The sequence below is a fragment of the Nyctibius grandis genome, chromosome 3 (genome assembly GCF_013368605.1).
Source record: "Nyctibius grandis isolate bNycGra1 chromosome 3, bNycGra1.pri, whole genome shotgun sequence".
Taxonomy (NCBI): domain Eukaryota; kingdom Metazoa; phylum Chordata; class Aves; order Nyctibiiformes; family Nyctibiidae; genus Nyctibius; species Nyctibius grandis.
The window spans coordinates 43,482,383-43,504,531 of NC_090660.1; the positions used below are offsets into that span (position 1 = coordinate 43,482,383).

At 42.4% G+C, this 22,149-nt stretch overlaps 2 protein-coding genes across 3 annotated transcripts in view; one reads left to right on the top strand and one right to left on the bottom strand.

Moving 5' to 3' along the window:
- INVS (inversin) overlaps positions 1-3,146 on the bottom strand; it is a 100,343-nt gene extending 97,197 nt beyond the window's left edge. Inside the window, exon 1 of the mRNA XM_068396127.1 lies at positions 3,016-3,146. The gene's annotated coding sequence lies outside the window, so the exon portion shown is untranslated. The remainder of the gene's footprint in view (positions 1-3,015) is intronic.
- Positions 3,147-3,232: 86 nt separating this feature from the next.
- ERP44 (endoplasmic reticulum protein 44) overlaps positions 3,233-22,149 on the top strand; it is a 55,460-nt gene continuing 36,543 nt past the window's right edge. Inside the window, exon 1 of one of the 2 annotated variants that reach the window (XM_068396431.1) lies at positions 3,233-3,419. In XM_068396431.1, the coding sequence (XP_068252532.1) occupies positions 3,360-3,419 (60 nt within the window). In that variant the 5' untranslated portion in view covers positions 3,233-3,359. Of the gene's footprint in view, positions 3,420-3,881; positions 4,614-22,149 lie in introns of those variants that run through there. The other variant, XM_068396432.1, reaches the window with a different exon arrangement.

The following is a 22,149-nucleotide window of genomic DNA, read 5'->3' on the forward strand; positions in this document are numbered from 1 at the left end:
ATTCATGGCTTTGTTGACTTCTAGGAGCAGAGAACAGAAAGGAGTTCAAAGACCCTAATGTGACAATAGGTTAACAACATTTCCACTTTTAGAGCCAGGTAAGACAGGCTAACAGTGCTGTAACGCACCACAACAAATTACAGAAAAGCTCAACTTGACGTGGTGCTTAAGAAAGCCGAAGTGCAGATGCATACGTGACAACGCAGGGTGGACAGAGCTTACGCAAGCCCAAACAAATCCAAATACGCTTTAAGACATAAAGCACAATTGTTTTAATTTTAATGTAACAGCCCTTCAAACATTCCCAGTCCTAGCTACAATTGTTGTCTCCCTTTAAGGAGGATAAAGAATATCCACATCTTTCAAAATACTTGCACTATTCTCTGCTTCCCAAGTATCCTCTCCTCCTCCAACAAAACTGCTTTTTTGACTTTTTAGGACACATAATTGATGTGTTTCATTCAAAGCTAAACTTTTCCTCCCAACCTAGCAGTATGGTTTATGCTTTCTGTTATCTTCTCTACGTTATACGATAAAAGTAGACGCTGCACTTCTGATTCAGGCAAATCTGAAGAAAGCAAAAGGGACAACATGAAACTGAGTGTCAGTTACAAGTTCTCGCAGTGCCTCCCCCTACTTAACCATGACTTTTTTCCTCCTCTATTATTCCTACAGCTATATAAATTTGCCTGCTCTATGAAGGAAACTACAATACTCAACTGCAATCTGGACAAGAGGAAAGAAACAGAAGGGAAACAGCTGCAGAGGTGGATCATGTGCTGCACAGTTTAACATGCACTTGGCATACAAAGACTACAGCTTGTCTTTAACTTGCCTCCACCTTTTCCTCGAAAGCTTCCTCTAGACACAGAGAATACATCAGGACTCATTCATTATTAAGTGGACCTATATGCACCATTGGAATTTTACACTTGTTGGAATTTTGAGATACTAGTTTTATTCCCCAAAGTTATCACTGACATCTTTTCCTCCATTTTATTTACATTTTACCCTTCCACAAACAAATAAACTATAATAAAAAACATCCAGGGGCAGCAGTGTAAAATTCAGCAAATACTGGAGAACTTAGTAAAGCACCAGAAGCATCCCAATTACATCAACAATTATGTAAAACTGACTGCATACAGAAGAGAATTAATAATGAAATATGTTTCTAATTTCCAGATGAAAATAAGAACGACATCTGCATAAAGTGTCAGTAACACAGGTGAGAGAAGCAACCAATTATTTCTACAGCAATTCTCAGTATAGTGTCTTAACTCCATTGAAAGAGCTACTTCTGCATCGGAGAAACTCTGAAATATTAAGAGGAACTATAAAAGGAAAATATGTAACTTTCCTCAGATATTTCTCTCATGTATATGACAAACAGATGAATTGTTATTCAGAGGACTTGTTTGGTAAAGGTCCTCATTAACAAAAAATGAGGCATTTTTTCGTAAGGGATGAAAAACAACAAGAAAAATAACTACAAGATCTGCTTATACAAAGTTACATAATTGACATTATCTGTAAAATGCATTGTATTATTGGAATCAAGTAAATAATTCACTTTCTCTTCTTTAAGCTAACATGTAGAAAAAGATTAGCCTTGTTGAGTCACCTGAAACAAAGGGACAGTCATATGGACACAAAGAGCTCTTCAAGGTATGTAAAATTTCATACCAAACTATGATAAGTCCACTTTGCATTACACAGATAATCAGAACTACATTGTTTTTCTATTCAACAAAACACAAAGCTGTTAAATTTAAACAAGATCACTCTATCAAATTTTACTGATTGATAGTTTCCAAGTGAAGAATGAGCTGCTATGAAAAAATATCAAAGTATTTTTCAAATGTGAATGAATTCAGAAGACGGTTATTCTACAGATTGAGGAACACAGGTTCTTAAGTTAGACATAGCAGAAGTGACAAAAGTTAAGTTCCAGTTTCAGACTAGAAAAAAAGACATGATTTACATATATATATATTGGTGTTTTTAGCTCATGAAACTGACAGGCCAAATGATTTTTTCAGGGTCACGCATGAAGTCTGAGACTGTCAGGCCTTCTTTGAAGCCAGGTTGGGCTTGACTTGCAAAAAGCTGTTGTAAAGCATTTTCTTTTAAATGGCGTTACGCCCCGTTTCACTCCTTACGCCTGTGTACACACTGGAAGCGTGAAGAACACAAACTGCAGCTCTCCATGATTTTCTTGAGACAGCTCTGCAAGGTCTCAAAGCACGTATATAGTGTAAGGACCAAAGTTTTACTGGAAGAGGATGAAGCACTGAATTTTAGGTGTTCTTCCTTTTCAGCATTTAGAACTCAGGAAGTCAGAAAAAGCACAAATCTATTGAAGCGTCGAGGAATGAAAACGAATGATGACGTTCCACTTCAACCCTATTATCAAGCTAAAGTTTCCCCACCCTCCCACCAGCCGCTCAGCCCCTCACACAGGGCTGCGTTCCTCCGCAGGACAAGCAGAAGTTGCTTCCCCAGCTCCGAGGAAAGGAAGACCCCAAGGCGCGCAGCGCCTCACCACGCCTCATCCTCCCTGCAGCCACAGCCGTTCCCCGGGTCCCGGGCGGCTGAAGGGCCAAGGCGGGACCCAGCGACGCCAAACGAAACGTGGACAACTTTCCGCGGGCGCCGCCGGGGCTGCCCAACCCGCCCGGGCCCCGCGGAGCCGCCTCGTCACCCGCCTCAGCAACGAAGCTGCCGCCCGCCACCGCCGGCCCTGAGGGCTGGCAGGGACCCCCGCCCGGACAGAGGGGCCGCGGGCCCCATAACGAGCCCCAGCGTCCGATCAAGAGCGGAAAGGGATGCGGTGCCGGGGACACCCTCGCCACCAAGGCGGAAAGGGTTAACCCTGCCTCGCCCAGGCGGTGACAGCCACCTCCCTCCCGCCCTGTCCTGTCCTGTCCTGTCCTGTCCTGTCCTGTCCTCCCTTCCCTTCCCTTCCCCTCCCCTCCCCTCCCGCCGCCGCAGCTGCTGCGCCCCGTAACTCACCTCCACCCCACCCGCCTCCTCATCGCGCCGCCACCCGGCCCCGCCCCTCAGCGGCCGGGCGGGGCCGGGGGCTCAGGCGCGGGCAGCCCCGGTGCGTTCTGGGATCGCCCCCGCGCCTCCTGCCCCCTTCTTCCCGCCTTCCCTGGGCGGCGGAGGCGGCTGGAACTACGCTTCCCGGCGTGCCCCGCGCAGCGCGGGCACCCGGAAGTGAGCGGCGGAGGCGGGGAGCGCAAGGCCCCGCGGTGGAACTTGCCCGGGTGTTTCCTGGCGACGGGGGAAGTGAGGAGCCGTTGCCGCGGAGAGTGGGAGCCGCGCTTCTCCCCCTCCCGGGCGCCCCATCTACCATGAGACCCGCCATCTTCCCGCTCCTGCCTGACCCTGGCTGTCTCCTTCTCCTCCTCCTGGTGAGCGACCGGCTCCCTGCAGCCCTTCCTCGCCGGCCCGCCGCGGCCCCACCGGGGGGAGCACTGGCCTGGGCTGGGCGGTGTGGGGGGTGGCCGGCGGGCCTCGGGGCTCTTCCCTCCCGGCTACTAGCGTCCTCCTGCTCGCCCCACGTGTGCGTGCCGGGGACGTGCCTCCGGCTGGGTGGTGGCCCCCGGCCCCGCTGCGGTGCCGCCCCTCGCCCCGCCGGGGGCCGGGGCCGAGGCCGCTCCGCCGGCACTTGCCCGGCGGGGGAGGGGAGGGAGGCGAGCGGCGGCTGCGGGAGCGGCCCCGGTTGGTAGAGCCCGGTGTTGTGGCCGAGGCTGATAGGCTGCGGACCCGGAACGGGCCGGCGGCGGGGCGGAGCCCGGCCTGGGCTCGCCGGTCTGCGGGCTGAGACTCGGGAGCCGCCGAGGGCCCGGGGCATTCGCGTGGCGGGCGGTGGGGCCTGGCCCCGGCTTCTCCGCGGAGAAGGCCGGCGTTGTGCCTTCCCTCTTCAGGAGCTGACGAGGGAAAGCGAGGGGAGGGAGCGGGCCCGGGGGTCCGCGCAGCCCCTCGGGCTGTACCGGGAGCCGCGGCTGCCGGGAGGGAACTGCCCTAACGGTGCCGCTCCGGAGTCCCCTTGTCGCCCGTGTTTCAGCGCTGCCGGCCTTAAACTGAGCGGAGCGGGCTCCCGTGCCCGAGCGAGGAGGGGGCGGCTTGCCCACCCTTTCCGTGAGCATGCCTGCGGGGAAGTAACCCCGTCCGAGCTCAGTGGCCGAAACTGGGAGACGTTCCTGAGCTGGCTCGCACCGGCGTCACATTTATCTTTAGTTGTCAGACTACAGCATTACTTTTTTTTTAGGCTGGCATTAAATGTACAACCTAAGCCACCTTCCGGCTTTGCACACACAGAAACTCAATCACTGATGCGTGTGTTTTCTGGAGATAAGTTGTCTGTTATTTTTAATGTATTTTTTTCTTAAACAGGTTGATGTAGTGATTCTTACTTTTCCAGAATCGTATCGGGCCAGATTCTGGGCCTTTCATAGCATAAGTGACTTGCAGAGCTCAAGGGGACTTGTGTGAAAAAGTTTAATAGGACTTGGTCTTAAGATACTAATGTGTTTAATCAATCTATTTTAAACATTTGGGAGAATAAAGTTGGCCAGAAAATGAAGGAACAACTGGAGGTAAAGGTAGGTAGGTAGAGCTTTGGGGATCCAAAGGGAAGTACATAGTAATATAGCTACTAATCAATGAAGTAGTTAGAAATGTGAGGAATAGTACCTAATGAACATAAAAAGTACTTGTTACCCCTTTGAAATGCGCATTTCTACCTGGATAAGCTCCAATTAAATTATTATGAACTTGCTGTAGTATCAGGGTTAGTAAATATACGTGATTGGTAGGGTTTGAAAAAACACATTTGCAATGTTTATATATAGAGGACTATTTATAGTATGTTAGCTCACTATATGAGAGACTAAAATGAAGAACCTAAAATGAAGAACCTAGTATTTTCCAGTCACATCTATGCATTAAAACAATGTTGCTTATGTGCTGGCTTGGTTTTCTCCATTGTTTTAAGTACAGACTCCAATGAGCAAAAACAAGGAGTATGTACTGTTTTAAAATGCCATTTAAATGGGCAAGTACACGTTTGAAAAAGTGGACGTGAGTTAATGAAAGCATTTTTCTTTCTTCATGGTACACTTGTTCAATGCAAATTTAATATGCATCAGTTAGATCCATGTGTGCCAACTGCCAAATAGAAAGTGACTAAGATCTGAAATTTGCCCATGTTTTAGTTGCTGTTTCTTTGTGTATGGGTCACTTAAACCAATTTCTAATGTGTTTAAAAAGAACTGGATACATAAACCCTCAAGAAGAATACAAGTCAGGGTTTGGTTTTTTTTTAAAAAAAATGTTATCTGTGTCATTCTTCAGCATCATATCAGATGTGGCTGTGTGTTGTAAGGTGCCTAGTTACATACTTGGATCAAGCCAATGAGTCATTGCTTGCTTTTAGTAGATTTGTTAAGAGTTTTTGATAAGTTTTCCTCAGCAGACTGGGAGTGGGAGGGATCCTTTTTCTTTAAAATAGCTGAAAAATTCTTTCTTAAAGTATGGTGTCTGTTTTCTCGTGGCATTTGAATAATCTGGTAGAGTGTACCAGATTAGCTTTAAAGTTCTGGTAACTTTGTCTTTCTTGTTACCAACAGCCATGAATACTTAAGACTAGCAACATAACTGTGGTCTTGGTTGGTAAGGTTTGGGAGAGCTCTCTGCTCTGCATCCAAAGGATGTGCCATCTAGCAGGGTCTCTTTGAGCATGGCAGTTGGCATGTTTTGTGGATAAGTGAGCTTATTAGTGTTACATCAGTGATTCCTAAAACAGAAAACAATGATATGTAGCTGTGAAAGCAGCTTACTAAGCTGCTCTTGCTTAGTAATAGCAATGAAGTTGAAAAAAATTATTTAAATTTCCAGACTTTTGGAAAAGCATATTTCTTTTCTAGATGGGGAATTAAAATGCTGCAAAAGGAAGAAAAGATACATTGTCAATGTCAAAAGAAGTTATTTTGTCTAAGAAGTTTGACCATGGGAGATCACTAAAATTTCAGAGGGCTTTGGGTCTCACTCTAATATTCTTCACTGAAGGCTGGGTTGCTAGGATGGAGATTGCAGCGCAAGCGTTACAAGGATACCTACCAGTCCCACCACAACCCTTTTCCCTTCCAGCTTTTCAGTCTTGCGTGCTAGCATTGTACCGGGCTGCTGGGAAACAAATGGGGGCTGGAGAGAGGACAGGGGAAGTACAGGCTGGCATGACCCCTGCCTCTGCAATACTGGAGCCGAGTGGCAGGGCGAGCAGCACACAGCACAGGCTGTAGAGGATCGTGTGGGATTGAGTGCACCCTCAGTAAATTTGCAGATGACACCAAGCTGGGTGGCAGTGTCAATCTGCTGGAGGGTAGGAAGGCCCTTCAGAGGGATTTGGACAGGTTAGATAGATGGGCCGAGACCAACGGCATGAGGTTCAACAAGAACAAGTGCCGGGTCTTACACTTCGGCCACAACCACCCCATGCAGCGCTACAGGCTGGGGGAAGAGTGGTTAGAAAGCGGCCCGGTGGAAAGAGACCTGGGGGTGCTGATCGACAGCTGGCTAAACATGAGCCAGAAGTGTGCCCAGGTGGCCAAGAAGGCCAATGGCATCCTGGCCTCTACTAGGAATGGAGTAGCCAGCCGGTCTAGGGAAGTGATCGTCCCTCTGTACTCGGCACTGGTGAGGCCGCATCTTGAGTACTGTGTTCAGTTCTGGGCCCTGCACTTCAAGAAAGATGCTGAGGGACTGACCTATGAGGAATGGCTGAGGGAGCTGGGGTTGTTTAGCCTGGAGAAGAGGAGGCTCAGAGGTGACCTTATTGCAGTCTACACCTACCTGAAGGGAGGTTGTAGTGAAGTGGGAGTTGGCCTCTTCTCCCGGGCAACTAGCGATAGGACAAGAGGACACAGCCTCAAGCTTCGCCAGGGGAGGTTCAGGTTGGACATTAGGAAGAATTTCTTTACAGAAGGGGTTATTAGACATTGGAATGGGCTGCCCAGGGAGGTGGTGGAGTCACCATCTCTGGATGTGTTTAAGAAAAGACTGGACATGGCACTTAGTGCTATGGTCTAGTTGACAGGGTGGTGTCAGGGCAATGGTTGGACTCGATGATCCCTGAGGTCTCTTCCAACCTGATTGATTCTGTGATTCTGTGTACAGCTGATCACAAGACTGGAATAAGAGATGCATAGTAATGTCATGTGGCCCCTTGTGCTCATAGATGATGTTTCTGCCATGTTAGTATATTGCTTAATAGTGGGTAGGACAGATCTTTAAGATGAATCCAAGACAGTGGAATAAATGCTGATGGGACAGTGGCTCATCACATTCTCCTCTAAGGCAAGGTGTGGTTCTGTGGCTTTGTTCCAACCAGTCGTTCTGTATGTTTGCCTCTACTTGCAGATCTGTGTGCTTTACCTATAAAGAAAATTCTGGAACAAGACACTCCATTGCACATGCTGCTTCTGCATATGTATGAAAGACATTTGTCATATTGCTCAGTACTTCACTGGGAGGCTCATGCACAGTGTCCCTGAGGATTAGATGTGACTAGAGGAAACCACCAACTGACAGCGAGGGAAATGAAGGGGGAAATTCTTGTGTTTTTTTTCTTTCTTTCTTTGTGTGTTTTTTTTTTTTCCTTTCCCTCAAACAACTGTAAAAGCATTTCCCCATTCTTGCACTTTGATCTGTGGAGGTTTATTAGGTTTCACAGCACCACTACTATATCTTTGTAGCTGGTTTGGAAAGGTGTCGTGGACAAACTGAGAACACTTAGTTAATATATTTGGTAACACCTTTGGAAGAGCATCTTTGTCCTTTTGTATTCTGAGAATATGAAATGTTGGAGTGCTTTTGGAGTCTTAAAGCTTACCTAGTTTTCTAATAAGTAGTAGCTTCTCTTCACTTGGGTTTATTATGGAAGCCTGGTGTGTGTTCCACTTATGATTCAATAGCCCCACTATGTTTGCTCTGCCCTATAAGTTGATGCAGTTTATCATTGGCAGGTACTATTTAGTGTTACAGTTGGTCTTACACTATCATGTTTTATATTTTTAGTGAAGATTTCAAAATACTATTATAGTAATGCAATTGCAGCTGTTAGGAGCAGTAGCTTAGAAGAGGCACTAGTCAATGAACTTCTGAATTTCCTATTAAACTTTTAACTGGAAAAAATACTGTAGGGTAATATTTCTGTTTCTTGTTTGACTGCAGCTACCTTTTGTGTCTTGTTAATATAGCACCAAGTACTCAAATAGTGACAGGAAAATGAAATGAAATTATGTCTTTTAACTTAATGTTAAATGCTGTAGTAAGTAATAAGTTGCCCAAAGAGAAGTGGAACTCTCTATACATTTTGCTACGTATAGAGTATATTTCTGTGCATTTGTCTGTCTCTGCATATGTATTAACCAACAAATTTTATAGTTGGGAATCCTGCTAAAAAGGTAATATTCTGAATTTGAGCATTAGTCAAAGATTGTAGTTACAGGCAAATTTTAGGCCACTGAGCCTTATACAATGAAAGGGGTTCCCTCTGAGAGTAGCATGGGATTTTGGAGTTGTCTGTCATCTGTCATGCCCTCTAAAGAGTGAAATAGTTAAGTGAGGACCTTTCCCTAGGTTGGGGACAGAGGAGGAGGAGGGGAAGCTTAGGCTCTTGCTGTGAAGAAGAATTTAATTCTTCTTGCTATGCCATGTGATGGGCAAGTTTCCTGTTGGGAGTGCTCAGGAGGGAGGAGAGGAGAAACTGAATTGATTCTTCAAACAGAAGACTTGGACAACACTGGAAAATGTATAAACGAATTATTGACAGTAGGATGTCAGAGATCTTGTTACTGGCAGCTGAGGAACTCTGTGGTGACACACTTCTTGATTTTCTTTTGATACCCTTACTGTTCTCCGTAATCTGCTTTGGGTTTTTTTGGCAGGACAGGTTTCTTAAGCAAGAGACTGGTCTTCATACTGCTTTCTTGGGAAAGCAGAGTTACCACTAATTATTCTTATACATGCCCTGCCGTTATCTCCTGTGTTTTAATAAAACCTGTTTCTTTTGAAAGACTTAAGAATTATATGCTGCTATTCAGGAGTACCAGTTGTTCACCTTGCAGGCTCTTTTGTAAGCCTCACTTGTATAGTTTCCAGATATTTTGTTTGCTTGAAGGGAGGGAGTTGTCTCACGTAAAAAGCAAACATACAAATACGCTGTAAATTTTATACCAAAGCTGCTTCAAAAGCTCATCAAGAGAGTCTAGAGATGTTGTCAAGTAACATGTGCATCAATAATGGAGTGGTTTTGGATACATTGCAATACCATTTTTTTTTTCCTTCTTCCCATTGTTTGAGAGTGAGTTCTCAGTGATTTAGAGGAGGAACATTTAGGAATGTAAGCAGAAACAATATAGGGTGTTGATGTCAGAGCCTAAGCAATGTTTTCTTCCAAAACTAAACTGGAGAAAGCTCCCCTGAGAAGTCGAGGAGGGCAGGTGCATTGTAGAGAATTAGGAAAGGAAGTGAGATCAGATTTCATTCTGAATTCTGCCTTTGCACTTCTTTTCTCTCAGAGGTATCTTCGTTCATCAGAAGTGTGCTAACTGTCAGTAGAAACGTATGTAATTTTCTTTTTCAAAACTGTTAGTAATGTCAGCTGCTCATATAATCTAATTTTTAAAAAATGTTCATAACTCTGAGATTTTAGAAGTTTAATTAACTTTAATTATTTTAATTTGTTGCCTGTCAGGTATTTCATTTTACATTGTTAAGGGTTATTCTGTAAAGCTGTTGCTATACTCAACACTAAGTCAAATCCATAATTTATTATGGACCCTGTCCATAGTAAATTATGCTCTGGTGATAACAAGTACCTTACAAAAAGTGACAAGATACATTGCAAGAGAGTTCCATAATTTTTCCTTTTTTCATGTATGCTACTACTGAGAAACTGACTACTCTGATAATACACCCTGTACAGCTAGGAGCCTGGAAAGGGTGTATTATCATGCCATTAAAAGATGTGCAAAGTTCCACTGATGTGTCCTCCAGATAAACCCCTATTACTTGCAGCCTCTTCTAGGAATGAACCGAACCTGGAAGCTCCTTTGCACGTGTGTACATATACCTTTTCTTTAATCTGGTAGTGATCTACAAGATCTGCTCTTTGTGTAGCTGATAGAACATAAATGTTATCTTGTTGGCTGCAGTGGCACTAAGCAAAATGCAGAGTGCGGTGGTCTGTATCTTAAACCATATATCGATTGAAGTAGTGAAAGCAGTGAGGACAGAACATAATACATGGGTATCTAAATGCAGGTGCTCCATGCATACCTTCAGCAAATAACTGGTTCCCAAGTAATTGTATATGCAGCACAAGGTTTCTGGTGAACACAGTAAATCTCCTGTTCATCTGTTTTTACTGTAGTAAATGTTTTGAGTTTCTTCCCTCCCCTTGTTTCTTGATCTGCACTAGTTTGGCTTTAGCAAGAAAGTTTTGATGAGCAGGAGTATTGTGAGTCTCACTGTATTTACCTGATAGGGTCAAGTTGTAGAGTTTTGATTTTTGATTGCCACTGAAATTTTGATCGTTTTAATTAGAAGGGACTTCTAAAGGTCATCTGGTTTTACTCCCTGCTCAATGCAAGACTGAATTAGATGGGGTATCTCCCAGTTGAGATTTGAATATCTCCAGGCATGGACTTCTCTGGGCATCTGTGTTAGTTTTGATCAAAACCTTGTTGAAAGTTTTGTCTGAAATCTATTTGGAGCTGCAATTTGTGTCCATTGCCTCTTGTCCTATCACTATGCATCTTCGATAAGAGCCTGACTCTGCCTTCTCTAACTTCCAGCTAGGTAGTTTGTAACAGTAGCAATAGCTTCCTCTTCTTAAGGCTGAACAAGTGTAGTTGTCTCAGCCTTTCCTTGTATACCCTGTTCTCCAGCCACTATTCATCTTGGTAGCCATCTGCTGGACTTCATTCCCATAGGTTAATGTATGTCTTGTACAGGCAATTACAAAGCTGGACAGAATCCTTCAGATGTGGTCCCATAAGTGCCAAATGAAAGGGAAGAAATCACTTCCCTTGGTCTGCTGGGTACACTTTTGCTAATGCAGCCCTGTATGCAGTCGTCTTTGCTGCAACGGGCATACTGCTGACTCCTGTTCAACTTGTCCCCCAAGACCTTTTCTGCAAAGCTGTCTTCTATCTGGTTAGCTCCCAGCCTGTATGGAGTTATTCCACCCAAGATGCAGGACTTTGCCTTTGTAGAACTTCATGAGGTTTCTGTCAGGCCACTTCAGCCAATTGAGGTCTCTCTGAATAGCAGATCTCCCCTCTAGTATATAAGCCTCTTCCCCCAGTTCGGTGTCCTCAGGAAGTTTGCTGAGGGGACACTCTGTTCCATCATTCTGGTCATTAGTAAAGACAAACCTTACACCCAATATTGATCTGGAGAAACTCCATTAGAGACCAGTTGGACATGGTATCTTTGGTTACAACCCTTTGAGCCCAGCAGTCCAGCTGCTGTGTCATGCATGTTATAGTTCACTCATTCAGTTCATATATCACTGACTTAGGTCTAAGGATGCTTCCTTTTATAAGTGTTAGAAGCTTGCTAAAGTCAAGGCAAACAATATCCAGTACTCTTCCCTCATTTACAGAGCTAATCATCTCACTACAGAAAACAGGCAGATTGATTTACTTATTCTAAATCCATGCTGGATGGATGTGGCTTCTGGAAAGAAAATCTGTCTCCGTAATCCTCCTGGGGACCCAGAAAAATGCATTTTGTCTGGTCTGTGTGTCTGTGTATGCCCAGCTTTCTTAAGAGCTTTCTAACTTGGTCTTCCACTCTTGTGGGTAATGCTTTTCTTCCCTCGTCCTCTACTACTAGGCTCAGACCCCACCAGTAGAAAATCAAAGATGACACTGAATATCTAAGTCTTATCCATGTCCTTTGTCACTATGTCCCCTGCTAGTTGAGCAGCAGGCATACAATTTCCATAGTCTTCCTTTTTTTTGCCAGCATACCTGTAGAAACCTTAACATCCCTTTCTAGTTTCAGCTCCAGATGAGTTTGGGCTTGTCTAATTTCATCCTGCCTGCTCAAGCAATGTTTCTATACTCATACCAAGTATTTATTTTCTTACCTCTACTTTCTGTGTACACCCCCGGCTTTTTTTTAAAAAAAAAAACCCTCACCCAGAAATTCTGTGTTAACCCATGTAAGTCTTCTGCCATACCTACTTTCTACACAGCAGATTGGATTGTTTTGTGATTTGAAGAGGTTGTCCTTGAAGATCAACAGGCTCTCATGGGCCCTTTTGGCTTTCAGAGCCATGTTCTATGAGTGGACTCGATTGTTATTAAGACTGGAGTGTCTTTAGTTCTTGTCACTTTTTTTCCAGGGTTGTGCAAGGTAACGTTTCTCTATTAAAAATACATATCGTAGTAGATTGTAGATGGGAATTATTGTGAGACCCAGCCATTGGTGAGGTGTATCTGAAAGTTCCATCAGCAGTGGCAATGAAACGAAATACTGGAGATCCTAACGTCTTGTTTCCTGGAAGAAGTAGGTTACCACTTATGTGGTGGAGTCTCCCAGCTGCTTCACTTTGTGACCAAAATTAAGGATATGCTAACCTACAGGGAGATTTCAGGTATATGGTTTGCTGCATTCAGTTTCAAAGGGAGATACTTATCTGTGGTTGATTTCTTTGATCACTGAAACTTTGTATCCGAAATGGTGTTCATGGAACAGGAACCTGAGCAGACGCTAGAGCCTTGGAAATAGAGTAAATGACCTGGTTCCTTGGCACACTTTTCGCAGCCAGCATGGCTCCTATCTTGCCTGGCATCAGTGATTCTTGCCTGGTTTCGGTGTGTGTTTCATTGAGGTGCATCCAAAAAAAAAAAAGTAGTCTGTAAGGATGTCAGGTTTTTTGGGTTTTATTTTTATAGATTTGTGAAGAGAAGTGGGAAGAAGAAAAACAATCTAATCTCTGTTGTAAGATAACTGGCAGTAAAGCTTCCGTTTCATCTCCAAGTGGATTTGTGGATTGGGCGTAAACATGGAGAGAACTTGTTCATTAGGAGCTCTGCAAGGAAGTATTTTGAAAGGCACAGAATAGGTGCCTGTTCCAATGGTCTTGAAAAAAGAAAACAACAGCTGTGATAGTGTTTTGCTGTTTCCCATAGCTGTCATGATTATGAAGTGATGATATAATTAACTTTCTCAAAAGCTTCATAAAGGGAAGGCTTTTCAATGATGTATCCACATTTGTAATCCCAGGAAGAGCTTTTTGTTCCTTTAGTCACTGTCTATCACTTCTGTCTCTTATAGTTTATTGAAATCCCCTTTCTTAAATCTTGCTGGAAACACTTATCCCTAAATTCTTTGCCAGTCATAAAAATTATGGATTTTCATAAAAGTGTGTATGAAAACACTTTTTTTTTTTTTTTTTTTCTCCCTGTTGTGTCAATTCACTTGGGATTTTGGACAGAATGACTGAAAGACAAATTGGTTGCTTCACAAAGGTAATTAAGACAGTATGTGGTGCAGGAGGTGAACAGTTAGGGGTTCTTTCCTACTAATGATCCATTAATTAGTGAAGGGAGCTCAGCAAGTGTATAAGCCTCTCGGGAATTACCTTTGAATGACATTTAAAACTGCTTTGGTTAAGAATATATAATTGCAGGAGAGAGAGGCCTTTTTCTTTTTTAAATAATTTTTTTTCTGTCAACATAGGCCAGCAGAATTTGCTAAACCGGTACAAATATGTACATACAATTAGCATTACATAGCAGTTAAACATTATTTTAAAATAAGCCAATACATAGCCGTGATACCTTGCTGAGGATTTTGGTAACAATTTTGCTTACAGCAGTCCTCTGTGTTGAGAACAGCAAGCTCACTACATGGAGCTGGGTAATTGCAGAGCCGGCGTGTCTGATACTTGCTACCAGTTCAAGCACTGCACCATGTGAATGTGTTAATATTATTTTTAGGACCAGTCTGGAATACTTGCTTGAATATTTTTGTGGGAGTCAGCCTGAAGTTGGCATGCTTAATATTTCTTGGGGGAGGTAAACTAGCAGTAGAGTATGTCTGTATCATGTTCTTTTGTGCATTTCAGAATATCTGTGGCATGCATCCTGTCCTCTGCATTATTCACTCTTCTGCTGTCCAGAGTTATCCAGGATAAATTGACTGCATATGTGCAGGCCCTTAGCAGCTGTTTAGGGTAGAAAGAAAATAGCTCTTATGCAGTCTGAAATTAGCCACTCATTCTTCAAGCTACATGCAGATGTGGTCCCAAAGGTGAATTTTTCTCTTCAGATCCAGCCAGCATTGCTTTAATCAATGTTCTTCTGTAGAAGATAGCCAATGGATTAACTGTAAAATGTATCCTTTTTTTTTTCCTTCTCATTTAAATTGGGAGATTTTTCCAATGCCAACATGTCAATTGGAGTTCAGCTGTGGAGCAGTATTTCTATTACTGCTTATTTGGAAAGATCTTATCCCTTATCTTCTCATATGTCATTTTAAGGTAGCAAATAATAAATACTAACCTAAAAATTGAGGCAAAGCATTTGTTGGAGACAAGCTAATGGATTGCCAGTGAGCTTTAATATACTATGATTGGTAGTTTGCATGTGTAGAGTAGAAGTTTGTGGAGTGTGTATCCCATGTTTGCCTGGAATGAGGAAAAGGAAATATTCGAAGTAACGTATATTAAGATGATGTGTTAAGTGGATTTATTCTAAAGTTCAGAGTTCTGATGTTGAGGGAATGGGAAGCTGGGGCAACAAAACCCCGCTGTATTTTAGGAAGTTTATAATTTCGAAATTCTAAGGTGTTCTTCCTCATTTCATTTCCTCAGAAAAAGAGGGAGGAGCAGCAGCAACACAGGACTGAATCTGAAATGGTTTTAATGAGAAGACAAAAGCTTTGTATGCTACGGATGGCTGTGTTGCAAAGTGCTGTAGTTGTCTTTGATAGTGGCACAAAACCTTAACCTCCTGCTGAAATATTAGGAGGTAATCTGAAGAAATGTGGCATCTCAGTCATGCTGAAGGAAAAAAAAATCTGTAACACAAGGAGGGTCTTAGTGATATTTGGAAGTATTATTGCTGAAAGCTCTAGATTTGAGGTTAATAAATGAGGTTGGCTACATGCCCTCGATCTGCTGGAGGGTAGGAAGGCCCTACAGAGGGATCTGGACAGGTTAGATAGATGGGCCGAGACCAACGGCATGAGGTTCAACAAGAACAAGTGCCGGGTCTTACACTTCGGCCACAACAACCCCATGCAGCGCTACAGGCTGGGGGAAGAGTGGTTAGAAAGCGGCCCGGCGGAAAGAGACCTGGGGGTGCTGATCCACAGCTGGCTAAACATGAGCCAGCAGTGTGCCCAGGTGGCCAAGAAGGCCAATGGCATCCTGGCCTCTACTAGGAATAGAGTAGCCAGCCGGTCTAGGGAAGTGGTCGTCCCTCTGTACTCGGCACTGGTGAGGCCGCATCTTGAGTACTGTGTTCAGTTCTGGGCCCTGCACTTCAAGAAAGATGCTGAGGTGTTGGAGCGAGTCCAGAGGAGGGCGACCAAGCTGGTGAAGGGTGTGGAGGGACTGACCTATGAGGAATGGCTGAGGGAGCTGGGGTTGTTTAGCCTGGAGAAGAGGAGGCTCAGAGGTGACCTTATTGCAGTCTACACCTACCTGAAGGGAGGTTGTAGTGAAGTGGGAGTTGGCCTCTTCTCCCGGGCAACTAGCGATAGGACAAGAGGACACAGCCTCAAGCTTTGCCAGGGGAGGTTCAGGTTGGACATTAGGAAGAATTTCTTTTCAGAAAGGGTTATTAGACATTGGAATGGGCTGCCCAGGGAGGTGGTTGAGTCACCATCTCTGGATGTGTTTAAGGAAATACTGGACATGGCACTTAGTGCCATGGTCTAGTTGACAGGGTGGTGTCAGGGCAATGGTTGGACTCGATGATCCCTGAGGTCTCTTCCAACCTGGTTGATTCTGTGATTCTGTGATATCAAAATAATTTCTAAAATATTTTAAGTGCAAAAATGGCTTTGACTTATCTTAAAACACAGAGAGGAGGGTATTGAGAAATGATTTGCATTTCAAGGTTACCTATGTGATGGGGAGAGGAGTTACAGCTACACAATCTTCAAGGTTTAAACTCTCTACAATGAATGGTTTTGGTAATGGGTTTTATGTGTAATAGCAAATGGCCGAAATAGAGAACAGACCCTTTTACTCAACTTAGTGAAAAGGGGCAGCAAACTATTCCGCTCTACTAGCCTTATCAAAGTCTTGTCAAGACCGAGCTACCCTTTATTTCATATTGCTGGATCACAGCTTTAACAAGTTAAGAAACTTCAGGGTGCTGGCTTTCATACACAGCAACAGCTGCTTAACTTGCGCTAATCATTTTGGAGATTGCGTTTGTGTTCTACGTGCTTTATTCCTTCTTGAAAGTGAATCCTTGTGGTGTTGCCAGATAATCAGAGCAGTTGGTAGATGTGTAAAAGAAAGAAAGAGTTATCAGAACGTGAGGTTGTGATTTTTTTCTGAAAAAGCTGCACAAATTGTACTTTTTTTTTCAAGGGAATTTTAGCTTCTTGTGTAAGAGGAAAAGCTTGATAAATAAAATATCTAAGATTTAGAGTTTTCAGTAGTTTGCTGGGGAGCTGAATTCATGGCTGTAAACTGTGAAACAGGCTTTAAGGTAGGTTCATATTTCTGAGGATGTGGAGCACTCTAAACATTATTCATGAAGTAGTACAGTTGTTCAGACACCTGTTTGCATCTCTTGTAGGTATATGGACTGTGTTGCCTCTAAGTGGATGTTTAAGTCAAGGAAACCAGCGTGTTATGGCCCTGACTGGAGGCTGTGCTTTTCCCTACAGGTCAAGAGAAATAACTGAAAATTAAAAATAGTTCAACTGAAAATAAATTACAGGTCTTATCTCTGTGACATTTTTTTAGACATGCCTCATGTCATTTTTTGAGCCCCGACTTAAACATTTCTATAAAAGACAATGATCCATAAGTTTGTGCCCAGAGACTTAAGCTTTGAAATTGTGTTTGGGTGCATGGTTCTGCTACTGACAGCTTTATGGAAAAAATGCAATGCATTGAACTGCGCGCTGTGATAATAAGGTTTAATTTTTATCTCTGCAATGGACTCTTTGAATCTTGTGTCTTCTAATAATAGTTCACAAACTGTTGAGAGGTTAACTTACCCATTTTTCTGGGGACCTTCAGTGCTGTGGTAACAGGCCTTTGAGATATCTCTGCAGCTATGAATCATTTCCAGTCATACATGACAATCCTACAACTCTTTTGTTTCTGTGTTAAGTTCAGTTGTAGGAAGCATTAGCTGTGAGGTTTTTTCCTTGATTTGGAGTGTCAAATCAATACAATTTGGAATTTCAAAGATACTGTTATAATTTCTGAATGGGTTTTTTGTTTCCAATGTTTTAATTGGCAAAATGTTATTCAATATTAATCATACACATACCTACACCAAGTATCCCTGTCAGACGCTTAAAATGGGAGTAGATGACAAGATATGTGGAGGAAAAAGTCACGCTACCTCTCTTTAATATGGTGGTCTCGCTACCTAGCTGTGTGCTGTTCTAGTACTGTTTGGCTAAATCATTATAAAATTGAACTATCAAGGCTAAAGAAATAAGTTTACTTTTCTAATATATATAATCCATATTTCAGTTTGGTTAGATCTTATCTCTGTTCTCACGGAAGTTAGTAACTGCAATCCTTAAATCTATTTTCGGTCGTTTCCTTTGAGTGTTTTAAATTTCCCTGATTAAATTGAAGATATGGCTCTTGAGAGAAAAATAATAGGAAAAGGATTTTTTGGTACCAATTTAAAAATTGCTCTGGAAACTTAAAATATAGCTCAGAAGTGATCATTAGTTACTGTTTTGAACGAATATACGTTTGTCTCATAGTCTTATAATGAAAGTAGCTTACACTACTAATAAAAACCCTGCTTAATCAACAGGGATGGCAGCAGTTAGTCTAAATTGTGAAAATGTTCAGGCACAGTCTGGAATCAAGTGGTGACAATTAAGAGTTGAACTGCTGTCACCGAGAGGGTGAATAATGTTCTCTTTTTTTTAATATTTTTCACCACTATTCTCTATTTACTGTTATCTCTCTCTGCTCTGAACTTTGTGGTTCATTATAGGGCTTCTGGGAACGCCGCCAGTGAGACGCTCCTGATTGATGGTTCTGAAGCCAAACTTCAGGGGCTCTTACAATGTCTGTCAGCATCGGCGTTGCTGTCTCCCGGGATTGCTTTCAGTTTGTATCATCCTACAGCAGGCTGTAAACCCGTCTGTTGTCCAGGAGTTTAATGCAGACCTCAGAGCAGCAGCAGATTAGTGGCATGCATAAAGAAAAAGGTACTCAGGGCCTGAAAGTCAGCCGCAGAGTCCTGTGGGGCTAGGACTTCAGGTAGTAACTTTGACATGTCAATCTGGATTAAATGCAGGCTAGAGCTTGTTGCCAAACATAAAATGATTTTGTGGTAGAGGAGAAAGATGGTTTAGTCATGTGCCTTTAGGATTTCCCAGCAGGAGGAAAAGGTAAATGGAAAATTTAGCAAGTGAAAATGAAGGCTGTTCTTGTTGACTGCCTTGTAGGTGTAGCAGTAATTAGAAATCGTAATGCTCCATGAATACATTTTCTGTATTTCTCAGATAGTTTGCTCTGGAAATGAGGACCTCTGTTTCATTATGTGAACTAAAAAATAAAGATGTGAAGAACTAAAATGCAACAGACCTGTTTTTTTTTTTTCTTGTAGTTTTAAGATTGTGCACAGCTAAACTGTTAAACTCTTCTGCAAGGAACTGATGTGTAAAGTATGAAAAACTTGGAAAAGAAATACCTCTAAACCCATAAGCCTGTCTCTTCAGTCCAGTTAGCAATTAAAGAACTAACAGCACTAACTGGTAAGAGTAAAATGTTGATAAAAAGTTGACCTAAATCTGCTGAATAACCAGTAGGCTTCATTAATTGTATGTGTGGAGTGGCAATTGAACAGCAACACTGTCAGCAGAAGATGAGTTGAAGTTGGGTGTGTTTTTATTTCCCCTTTCGAAAAGGGATATGAAGCCTGGCAGAAGTCTGCTGTTGGGGGTGAATGGAACAGGTTTTGTCCAGGTGTTGTGTTTTGTGTAAGGCCGCTTGGGTAGCCTTGTGCTATGTGTCAAGAGAGGATAATGTTGTCTTTTGGGCAGTGCTTTGAGGTCTTACATTAGGAAAAATCAGAATAAATGTCAGCTAATTTGTAGTTACTCCTCAGAAGTGACTAGTACTGGCTCCTGGCAGAAGTGGCTAAGTCGTTTGCTAACCATGTGAGGATCAAAACTGGATCAGAAATACTAGGATTTCTGTACTAATTAAACTTCCCAGTAAAAACATGAGCAATGTTATCTTCAGAAACTTCCAGGAGCCTGAGCTGATATATTCCTGCTTTATTTGACAGTGTTGCTGCGGACCAGAAGAGTAAAAATACATGTGCCATCTCCTCCTCTTCCCTCCCCCCATATGAGCTAAATTTTATCTTTGTGAATGCATTGTTCAATTCCTAGCTTTTCCCCCTCAGCAATGCATTCTGTAAGTGCATAAAGCTTTCTGCATTCATTTGTTTTAGTCTATAGTTTTTGTTATTTTTCTATAGCGTTAAGTGATTGTGAGCAGATTATAAACATGCTTATCTAAGTTGTGCAATTTCACACTCAAGTATATAGTATTTTAACATTCTACTATTTTTTTGAAATCTTTCTTTCGTAACTACTTAGCTTTACCTTCAGATTTTAGTAATTTAAGTATTTAAAAATACAAATATAAAAATATAGCTAATTTAATCCATTATAAAGGCAGCGACCTGAGGTGTTTTCAGGTGTACTTACATAGCCAGTTTTCCTTTTGAATTATTTTTGCAAGATGCTTTCATCAGTGAGTTTGTAGCTATCTTCTGAGGTCAGTTGGAAAATTTATTTTTTTTTTTTTCCCCAGTTACAAATGTGAACAGTCATCCATGTGTCCTGATGTAGGCCAGTGGAATGCAAAGTTTGCATTTAAAAGTAAAAAATTCTGAAGACCTTTTTTAGCCAGTATGTTTTTCAGAACATATGTTCAATACCTGTTTTATAAAGTGTGTAGCTGATATTCAAAGATGATTTCCTCAAAAATGTCTTGTTTTCCGCCCGTGGGTATCAAGCACAGGCCTCATCAAAGGTCAGAAAATATTCTCAGAACAGTGTAGCTTCTTAGCAATTTAAATAAGAATTTGTATTCCTTCATGTTAAATATTAATACTAGTAATATCATAAACTCCCTTGAATCTCATGGGACAGCAAGATTACTGGGTCAAAAGGATGTGGTTTTTTCCTTACAGGCATTATACCTTTATGAAAGCTTCAGCTGAAGTGAGTCTTGCATATTTATTGACATTTCTTCAAGGAATGCTTTTTCCACCTGAGTCTATCTACTTATTATGAAAGTTTTGGCACCCACAATTATTTAGTCAGTATAAAATGTTTAAGAAAGTGACTATGAATATATTTGGACAAAACAGAATTTTTCATACTTCTAGTGGAAAAAGTATTTCTATTATCTCCGGTTTTGTGCAACTTTTGGGGAAGGACGTTCTTAGTCTCAGTATTTTTCCACTAGTGTTTAGTATAAAGGGGCGATAGGTTATACAGCTTAATTTCATTTTCACGTTCTATATAGGAAGACCTTTGGGGTCTTTGTTTCAGTACATGCAGCTTGCATGGCATTTTTCCACAATAAGAGTTAAGAAAGCAAACAATTTTATTCATGCTATAAAGAAGTATTAGTTTTAACTTGCTTTTCCTGCACCTAGCACAGTCCAGTAGATGATTTTATTGGCAGGTAAGCCCTGTGCTTTGATTTTTCTGGTAAATGTTTGTATTGCAAGTGAAGGTGTGTTGTAGCAATCTACAAATGAAACTACAGTTCCTGATCTATTTAAGTATATCTGCTGAATAACATAGACTGTTTCCTGATTGCAAATAATATGCTAATCTGTTATGTTTAATTAATGTGTAATTTATCCTATTAGATAAGATTTGTGTTGCTGCTGTAAAATTGTATTAGAAAAAGCAATGTGGGTTTAAGAAATTGATATCTAACCCCTTTGGTATGTTTAGACAATACAAACTGCTGAGCTCCTGTGGAAGTAGTTTCACCTAGACCTGCTGAAGAAATTCTTTCCGAGTACAAATGCTGATGCAGAGCTGTGTGCAGCAGCTAAAAAGTTTCTGCTTTCTAGAGGCTTGTGTGGATTTTCTGTGTAAACAAGCATTGTCCAAGCTTATAAGCAGGATAAGTAACTGTGGTCTTTGAGGGTATGATCAGAGGTGCTTGAGTCCTTGCAGGGCAGCTGAGGCCTTGGAACTTAGATGAGTTTGTGAAGTCACCTGTGGTAGGATTGGGTGATGGCCAACTAAATGAATGTCAATTTATACTGTCCTTTATTGCCTAGAGAGATATTCCAACTGTTACTGTTAATCATAGCTACTGCTTTGATTGTACACAAGTTACGTCTAACCTCACACTTGCAACAAAACAGCATGTCCGTACAAACAAAACCCATGCCAGCTCATTCACACTCTTAACTGACCCATTTCTACAAATGTAGCTACTACTACCTGCACCTCCCCATCACAACACCATGGAAGTTGTCAGCCCATGCAGTACCCAGGGGGTGATGGGGAGATATCTGCACTGATGGTTGCCATCAGCTGTCACTCATCTGGGGGTAATCTGAGCGATGTGGACCAGGGTCCATATATGTAGTTTCTCTCTGCAAAGACTGAAGGCAGGGTCATCCCTTCTTGCTGCTCAGCAGTCAGCAACACCAGCATCTTCAAAGGAACTTCCCCAATACTGGCCTGCCACAACTTGTGCGTTGCATATCTTGCTTAATCAGACACTTTTTGGCAGACCATGTCGTTATGCTGTTAGTTTCGACTATGGACCTTACAGCTCAACTGTTACTTTTGTTTCTATACAGTCATCTTAAAACCATGGTTCAGATACTTGTGTTGGGCAGTTTAAGT